The sequence below is a fragment of the Callorhinus ursinus genome, unplaced genomic scaffold (assembly GCF_003265705.2).
Source record: "Callorhinus ursinus isolate GAN/ISIS: 27379988/994484 unplaced genomic scaffold, GSC_fseal_2.0 scaffold1927, whole genome shotgun sequence".
Taxonomy (NCBI): Eukaryota; Metazoa; Chordata; class Mammalia; order Carnivora; family Otariidae; genus Callorhinus; species Callorhinus ursinus.
Window position 1 is genome coordinate 1 of NW_027398981.1, and position 9,281 is coordinate 9,281.

A 9,281-nucleotide genomic window follows, 5' to 3' on the forward strand; every position below is an offset into this window, starting at 1 on the left:
GGTTGGGCCCAATCCAAGCCCTGTTACAAAATTAAAAAAAAAAAAAAGGCACAAAGGTGACAGGCCCCGGGGATCTGATCAAGCCTGGGGCGAATCAGAGTCACTAGTGCCCTGCAGTTCTGAGCTGAATCGGGCACTCCGAAGTCACTGGAAGCCCTCTAGGTGGCACCAGGAAAGGAACGTACAAAAGCAGGTGGGGAAACTCAAATGCCCCAGGGTGGCCTTCCCTCCCTCCAACCCCGACCTCCCCAAGGGGCCCTGCAACAAGGTATCTCTCCTGTGTGTGTCCACATCCTTCTCTCCAGAGGATTGCTAGAAAGGCTCTAACCCAGTTCCAGGAGCTTCGGGCACCAGGTGGCAGGCATCTGTAGAGGCTGCCTTCCCACGGTGCCCAGGCCACCCTCCCAGGCTGGAGTGGGGTGGGCCCTCGGCTCTCTGCCCTGCCTGGGATGGAGGTCTGAGTCAGCCGGTGGACGAGTTGCTGGAAGAGCAGCTTGCCCTTTCTCCTGAAGGCCCCTGATCGCCCGAAGCCACCTGTCAGCTCTGGATTTGTGGTCTGGACTTGCCAGACCACAAGTGAGCACTGAGCTCACCTTCCAGCCCTAGAAGTTAGTGTCAGCTCCAGGGCTGACCCACGCACCATGAGGTGGCACAGCCTGACAACCTCCAGGAAGCCCAGAGATCTCCATTCCTCCGGGAGCCTCCCAGGCAGCAGGCACTTTGGTGGCTCAGTGACAGGTAAAAACTTAAAAACCTTAGGGAAAACCTTTGCCTTTGCACTTCTTCAGCTTTGGGCTAACAGACCCACTGATTATGGTGGAAATCTGTGGATGAAATAAACAGGACAACGCGTTTCTCAAACTCCTGACCTCCCAGATTCAGCGGGGAAGTTCCAGATATTTCTGGAATTCCTCTCTGCCTCTGCTCACAACTCGCTGGTTAAAAAAACTTCCCAGGTGGCCACCCAAGTGGAGAGGAACAAAACCCAAACAGAGCTTGCAGTCCTTTGTGGCTTTCTAGAAGGGATCTCCCCTTCTTTCTTTCCCTGTGCGACCGCCGGGGCTCGGGCACTGAGGGAGGGGGCCCACAAGCTGATTTTGGTTCCGGAGTCTGGGCGGATCCAAGCCAGGCCCACAGGGGGCGTCAGAGTAGGGTCCGCCCAGCGGGGCTCAGCCAGACAGACCGAGGCCCAGAAAGGCGCGGGCATTCCCGGCGGGGGCGGGGCGGGGCGGGCCGCGGCGGGGCGCCGGCCACCAGCCGCCTTGGACTCGCCAACCAAACCACAGCTGGTGTTTCCCGCCCCTCCTCCTGGCCCCACGACCTTGGCCACCACCATCACAGGTGATCTGCATGGAAAACCTCGGCCAAAAGCAGACGTTTCTTTTTGTGCTAGCTACCCTCTCCTCCTCCATTCTCTTTCCTCGTTCTTTTTCTTTCCCCATTCCAGCTTCCATGGAATATAAAGCAGGTCATGTTTTTTGCCTAGAAGACAAGTGATTTTACAAAATGGAAATTAATTAATCAGAGAAACGAAACCAGACCCTGGATGCAGTCCTGGCTCACAAGGTGGACTTGGAAACATGGATTGGCCAGGGGCAGGCAGGGGATGGGCACTTCAGTGGTTAAAATCCGGGGTATGTAGAGATTCTTTTTCTCCTCTGGTCAAAATAAAAAGCCCCTCCTTTGATCTCAGGGTCATGAATTCAAGTCCCACGTTGGGCATGGAGCCTACTTAAAAAAAAAAAAAAAAGAGCAAAAAGTCCCTGACTTCCTTCCTCTCTCAAGGCTCCGGTCATGATCCCAGGGTCCTGGGATCGAGTCCCACATCGGGCTCCCTGCTCAGCGGGAAGCCTGCTTCTCCCTCTCCCACTCCCCCTGCGTGTGTTCCCTCTCTTGCTGTGTCTCTCTCTGTCAAATAAATAAATAAAATCTTTAAAAAAACAAAAGTAACATTCCGTCAGCCCATGAAATAAATCAGTGATGTTGGTTTGTTATTGCCTCACAGAAAAGCTCTCCTATCACCACTACCACGGAGTAGTCACGATAATTATGAGCTATCTCTTTCCACCCTCTTGAGAGGGAAGTTGGAAGACCTCTCTCAACTGTTATCTGAACTAGCTTTTTCCAGTTATCGAAGTGCCTTCAAAATCTCTCTTCCAATAGTTCCTCCAGGTGATCATCTCCCTCAAACATGATCCAAAAAATCCAGCTACGTCCCCACTGGAATAACACGGTACTAACTGCTAGAGGCAAGATCCACCAATGCATGCTAAAAATACTGGGTGAAGGCTGAAGGAGAGAGGGGATATTTGCACAGCCTCAAAGGATCTCCCCCATTGTGTGTATTAATTGCAATGGAAACCACAGTGACTTTACAGGGGAGAAACCCGACAGATACCCCTGAACTGAATGTGTCCCCCCAGAATTCATATGCCCTAAGCCCCGATGTGATGTGATGACATCCGGAAATAGGGCCTTTAGGAGGTAATCAGGAGTAGATGAGGTCATGAGGGTGGGGTCCTCAGAAGAAGAGACCACAGGGCTTGTTCTGTCTCCCCACACCCCCACCATGTGAGCCCACACAAGAAGACAGCTCGGAAGAGCGCTCTCACCAGAACCCAACCGTGTGGCACCTGATCGCAGACTTCCAGCTGCCGGAACTGTGACAACTCCGTGTCTGTGGTGTAAGCCCCTCGTCTATGATATTCTGTGACAGGAGCCTGAGCTAAGACATTAAGCATCAAGGTAACATGAACTAGTAATAAGACATACGTGCCCCTGACGTGACCACTTCAGAGAGCACAGCACCCTCACAGCATCCCTGCCCAAAACATACGACCTCATTCTAATCCTGAGAACACATCAGCTAACGCACCCGGAGGGGCCTTCTACAAAACCCCTGACCAGGGCTCCCCAGAGCGTTACTGTCATGGGGGCCAAGGGCAGAATGAGGACTTGTCAAAGCTTGAACAAGACAAAGGGGGCCATGACATGATGGTGAACTGGATCCTGGTACAGAGAAAGGACAGGAACGGGACAATAGGTGAAATCCGAATCAAGTGCATAGTTAATATTACTGTCTTAGTTTTTGGTCACTGTTGTGGTTCGGCCGGATGTTAACACCAGGAGAAGCAGGGTAGGTACCCACTTCCCAGCTCTTCTCCAAGTCTGGAATTATTTCAAAATAAAAAAGGGTTAAAAAAAATCTATCTCAGTCTAGAGTAATTCCTCTGGGTCTCACCAAAGGTGAAAGGATTGTCTCCAGAAACTTGTCAGCTCCCCAATCGATTACCAGATGGAGGAGCAGCTTTATACACAGGAGACAGTGACATTTGGCAGGGTGCTGGGCACAACATGAGTTACCAGTGACAGTATGAGGAAGCCACTGACCAGCAAGAACAGCCCACGGAGGAGCGTTTTCGGGGATGGGCAGCTGAGGCCGGGTGGGAGTGCCCGCAAGGGGGCTGTGCTTTACAGAACACGGACAGGAAAGGACGGCCAGGAGCGGAGGGTAGCCCGGACCAACGCCTGGGTTCTGTTGTCAGTAGAAAGAAGGCCAGCGGGCCGTGGCTAGGTTAACAGAAAACGGATTTCTGAACTCTGGCATCCCCTGCCTTGAACTGCTGAGCTTGCGCAAGGGGCTTGGGAAAGACAGGGGACACTCCAGGATGTTCCTTTCCTGATGGACACCTGGGCTTGGAGCCTCTGAGAGCTCAGCCATCAACATGGCAGAGCACCCGAGAGGACCACAGGCTATTCCTGGCTGAGGTGGGCACCCCTTTCCCAGCAGGTTCCCAAGTTACCAGTGATCCTATTGGAAATGCTGAAGAGCCTAGAAGCCCTCTGCCGCGGCACGAATGGCTCCCGGTGGTACCGATCCCCAAAGCACAGGCCCAGCAGCTCCTTGCGAACTGTCTTGTTCCAGAGCCCATAGATCAGGGGGTGGCAGATGGCGCTGGTAAAGGACAGCCACGTGGCCCAGGTCTCCAGGGTCGGGGAGACATAGTTCTTCCCCCAAAGGGCCTCGGAGGTGATGACAAGCATGTAGGGGCCCCAGGTGACCATGAAGGCCCCGAGGACCACCAGGATGGTGATGAGGGCTTTGCACTGGTTGGCCGAATAGACCACGCCCTGAAAGGCATTCCTCCTGCTGCCGGAGGAGGAGGTGGAGGTGCTGGAGTTCTTCCTCCCACCCCTCTGGGCGTCCTCCTCCACGATGACCACCGCGCCGCAGTGCACCTTGCGAGCCTTGACCCTGGCCACGCGGAATATGAAGCCGTAGCACACCAGCATGACCAGAAAGGGGAACAGGGCACACCAGATCTGCCAGAAGGCCGTGTAGCCAGGCTCCCGGTGCCACGCCGCCACACACATCCACTTGAACTCGTCAAACTCCACCGATGACCAACCGAACAGAGGGGGCAGGCAGCCGATGAGGGAATGGAGCCAGATGTAGACAAGCGCCATCACAGCTCGGTTCCCCGTGATCTTCATGGGGTACAGCATGGGGTACAGGACAGCATAGTAGCTAGAGAAAGGATGGAGGGAGACAAGAGACAGCAGTCAAAATAGGCAAAATATCCCCAAATGGCCACCCAGTGCTCTCCAATGTGGGGAGTTTTGCTAAACTTCTCCATCTAATCCAACCATGGGGCGAATGCTCCTATAAGTAGCTCCTTCCCCCAACTTGTCCCCGACAAGTCACAGACGGGACCACGTTACACAGCTTTGCGGGACCCTTCTTCCGTCAAGAGCTGGATGCCAGGATGAACCACGAGCTCAGGCGGTCCTGTTTCCAAGTCACAGTGCCAGAGCCCAATCAGATCTGGAGCTGGGGGAGTTCTGCGGGATCCTGCATTAAGCCAGATCACTTCTGTGTTGCCGGCATTAACCCACTTAGATCAGTTTTCAGAGGGTCATGAAAAACCAGACTAATGTGGGCGCCTGGGTGGCTCGGTCGGTTAAGCATCTGCCTTAAGCTCAGGTCATGATCCCAGGGTCCTGGGATGGAATTCCGCACTGGGATCCCTGCTTGGCAGGGAGTCTGCTTCTCCCTCTCCCTCTGCCTCTCCCCCATGCTTGTGTTCTCTCTCCCTCTCTCTCTCTCTCAAAAATAAATAAATAAAATCTTTAAAAAGAGGGGGCACGTGGGTGGCTCAGTCGTTAAGCGTCTGCCTTCGGCTCAGGTCATGATCCCAGGGTCCTGGGACTGAGTCCCGCATCGGGCTCCCTGCTCAGCGGGGAGTCTGCTTCTCCCTCTCCCACCCCCCCCGCTTGTGCTCTGTCTTGCTCTCTCTCTGACAAATAAATCTTTTTAAAAAAAACCTGAATATCGAAGGACTGTGGGGTTCACTCATTCGAGAACATTTACCGAAGGTCTGCCGTGCAGAGCACTGTGCAGTGTACCAGAAAGGCAGCAAGGAGAGGTGGGGTGGACAGACGGTAAGAAGAGTATGAGAGTCTGCAACAGTAAGAGCTATATGTCGTCCTCACAACAACTGCCTGACGTGGTATTATCATCATCCTCATTTTACAGATGAGGACGCTACAGCAGAGAAGGAAGACGCAGCCTGCCCAAGACAAGGGGAAGAAACAAGACATACAGTCAGTCCCCAACACACATGCCAGCCAGAGTCCACATGACAGGGGTGGCTGCCAATCCCTCGGCCCTGTGTGGAGCGGGGAGGCCTGGCGGGGCCCTGGCCCAGATGGCGGGGTCAGCGCAGGCTTCCTGCAGGAGATGGCCCACAGACCCAGGTCTTCAAAGACCAGAGGCCCTGGCCCAGGAGTAAGTGAGGTGGAAGGCAGCTCTGGGGGGCGTGGAGACGTGAGCCTGCACCCCATGGGGAAGCTGCCCGGAGTGCCATTAGACAGGTGCGGAGTGGAGGTGGAGCCGGAGATGGGAGGCCAGGGGCCAGGAGCCAGGGGCCAGGAGCCAGGGGCCTGGGCATGCTAAGCCTTGCAGGCCTGACCCTTGAACTGGAAAGGGTGAGAGGATGTAGACCATGGGGTTAGAAGTAAACCAGCACCCTCCTCTCCACCCAGACACTTTATCCAAAGGAAAAGCTGTTTCATGAATAATAGGGGTTCCCCCTGAGGACAGCATGTGCAAACAACAGGGGTGGCCACACGGATGCTGCCTGGTACAGACAGGATGTGAGAAAATGGCCGTGGCTCTGAGGGTCACACATCTCCCGTGAAGCCTTCTCCCCCACTGGGACTATCCTGAGTCACCCTGGGCACCAGCGGCTCAGGGACAGGGCCACAGCTTGAACTGCCCCCTGCCACGCCTCTCCTGGAGGGGCTGCCTCCCCCGTCTGCACCCTTGGGAAGCACCTTCCTAACCAGAGGTCAGCCTGGGGCTGCCGACGTGGGGCTTCGGGCTCCTGCCAAGATGGAGCGTGGAAAGATAGTGTTTCCGGTGAGGGCTCTGAAGAGGATCCTGCAGGGATCCTGCCATGGCTTACGGCTATCACTGTCCCCGGCCTGGGGTAAAACAGTCTTACACTGATACCTGGCCTCGGCACCTTGCACGTGCATGCGGCCCAGTGAAAGGAGCATGCCTTTGGAGCTGGAACGCCTGGCTTCAGACGGTGGCTCTGCTGTCCACTCGCTGTGTGACCTCGGGTAGCTGATTGAACCTCTCAGAGCTTCAGTTCCATAGCACGGGAATCGCAGAAGCCCTGACACAGGTCTGCGCCATGAACTCAGCGGGTGAGACTGAGGGAAAGGCCCGGAGTGCGCCTGCTCTTCCCACAGCAGTGGGGACAGAGCCTGGTGTCTGCCTGCCCCCAACCTTTCCCCTTCCTTCCTGAGAATGGGAGCCTGGACTGTTCACGCTGCTCCCAACCGCCATGACTGAAAGGGGACACTGGGCCCTTCTGTGTCCCGAGAGATGAAGCAGGCCATTCTGGTGGTCTGGTCTCCTACCTCTTGCCAGGTGATGGCCGAGACACTGACCTGTGCGGCATCATCCAGGCAAATGAAACAAGAGGGCGCACACTACGGTCGGATGGAGGGGCGCCTGGGAGGTTTCCTTAATTTTAAAAAGAAAGAAGGGAGAGAGAATCTCCTTTTCTTTCTTTCTTCCTCTTTCTGCTTTGAGACTTACTTATTTGAGAGAGAGAGAGCGCATGTGTGAGCAGGGGGAGGGGCAGAGGGAGAGAATCTCAAGCAGACTCCCTGCTGAGAGAGGAGCCTGATTTTGGGGGGGGGGTGTTCCCACAACCCCTGAGATCATGACCTGAGCCGAAACCAAGAGTCGGACACTCACCTGACTGAGCCACGCAGGCACCCCAGATTTCTACTTTTCTCTGCCCTTTAAAAAACTGCAGGCCCTCTGACCTCAAGACACCTCAGGGGCAAGAGTGCATCCGGGTTTGGAAGCCAGGCCTGGGGGGGCGTTAACTGTCCCCCAGCTCCTCTGACCAACTCCGCTCTGGCAGTCGTAAAAACAATTACAATTAATAAGCTGTCCTCCGCAATATACCCTTCTGGCTATTCTTAACACCCAGTTATTATTATTTTATGGCAAGACTTCTTTATTCTAACCAATGGTATTTGTTTCACCCACAGACTAAGGTTCTGGCCATGAGCAATTCCAATGGGACATGACAGCAATCTTTCCCAGCTGGGTCCTAAGTCCCACCAGGACGCTGGGGTCGGGGGTCGGGGGCCAGCTCCCAAGGGGTCTCCCCGAGTCAGAAGGGCCCCCCCCCACGGGCCAGAGTGCTGTCCATTTATATCCATACCCTCCAAGCACTACTCTGGTTTTAGGGTTTGCTTTCATTTTTTGTAAAATTCATATACAATGAAATGCACAAATCTATAGCTCTATGAAAATAGAGAACATTCCCACATCTGCCCACAAAAAAAAAAAATGGATTTCATAGATTTGGAACTTCATTTCTTTCAACTTAGCCTCATTTAGGCCTAGCGGTAGGTTCAAAGGAAAATACAGAAAAGCAACTCCCTGCTCCCCTGCAGGCCGTAAGAGGCCAAAACAGAGGGCTTCTTTTGCCTTCTGGGCTTCTAACCGGCTTCCGAAGCTTTGTCTTTTCTCCACGAACTCATTTTTACACATGAGCCCAAGCACGACCTCTGGTCCCAAAAGAGGCTCTCACGATGTCGCGTGTAACTGAAAGTCATTCTGCACGCCAGGGCTCTAAGGCTGAGCTCTCCTGGGAGAGCCAGCCCTCCACCAACGACGCCGGCTGCAGGAAGACCGCTCTACTACGGACACCAACAGAGCCCAAGCCGATGACAGCTGCCTCGGGGAGAACACGTTAGCTTATGCTGAACAGTCTCCTAAAAGCACGAGTGATTGCTGTCACCATCACTGGCCATCCCACAGTTCCAGCTCCTTTCATTTATTAAACGCTATTTTTAGAGCTGGGGTTTCATCCATCCCAGTGCGAAGTGAGAACACGAGCCACTTCCAGGCTGAGCCACAGGTGACCACGTCACAGACTTAGGGTACAAGCCTTCCCAAGTCCAATGACAGTCGCCACCTGGGCCTAGGTCCATGTGGCTGGTTTAGGACACTGACACTTCCACCGAATTTCGCTCTGGTCCGTTCTGTTTTTACACTCTGTGTTTTGCTCTCTCTTCATGAGGCTATAAGATAAACGCTTTTGACTCATCTGCCAACTTAGTTTGATGGATTTCTTTAGCGGGGGTTCTCAGCTGGGGACGAGGGGTCTCCCCGGGACATGGGGCAGTGTCTGGAGACACTCTGGGTGGTCCCAACCGGGGAGGACATCCTGCAGCGCCCAGGCCGGCCCCCCCACAGCAAGGGTTATCCAGCCCAAGATGTCAGCACTGCCAGGCTGAGAAACCCGAAGCTCAACTCACTGCTTGTTGGACCTGACTGGTGGCTCACTTTGCAGTCTCTGGAGGTGAGTAAGAGTCCAGACTTTACCTCCTCAGAACTGGAAGAGTTACCCACCAGCCACGTGGGCTTGGGTGAGCTCACAAAGCCTCATTTTGCTCGTCTGCAGAATGGGGGCCAGTCGAGCTGTTGCAAAAATCAGCTGGGATGAATGTTTATTAACAGCACAGTGCGGCGCCTGGCAAGTGACTAGCCAGCAACCCTTTCAGGTGAGCTCATGACCCGTGCCCTAGGTTTTCTCCTCTGCCACTTTCTTAGAAATGTGCCCATCTCTTTCTTCTAGTCCCATTCTCTCTGTTCCTCCTCTCATGTTTTATTGCTTTTTCCTCTTCTCTCTCTCCCTCCCGACCCCTCCCCATCTCTACCTTCCTCCCTCCCTCTCTCACACACA

At 54.3% G+C, this 9,281-nt stretch overlaps 1 protein-coding gene across 1 annotated transcript; it reads right to left on the bottom strand.

Annotated features, from left to right (window-relative positions):
- Positions 1-2,633: 2,633 nt before the first annotated feature.
- On the bottom strand, positions 2,634-7,015 carry LOC112818938 (G-protein coupled receptor 161-like; the record flags this gene model as incomplete). Its single annotated transcript, XM_025866007.2, has 3 exons — positions 6,961-7,015; positions 3,804-4,528; positions 2,634-2,725 (listed from the first exon to the last, which is right to left on the bottom strand). Coding segments are annotated over exons 1-3 (831 nt in total), but the record flags the coding sequence as incomplete, so codon positions are not given.
- Between the last annotated feature and the right edge of the window lie 2,266 nt (positions 7,016-9,281).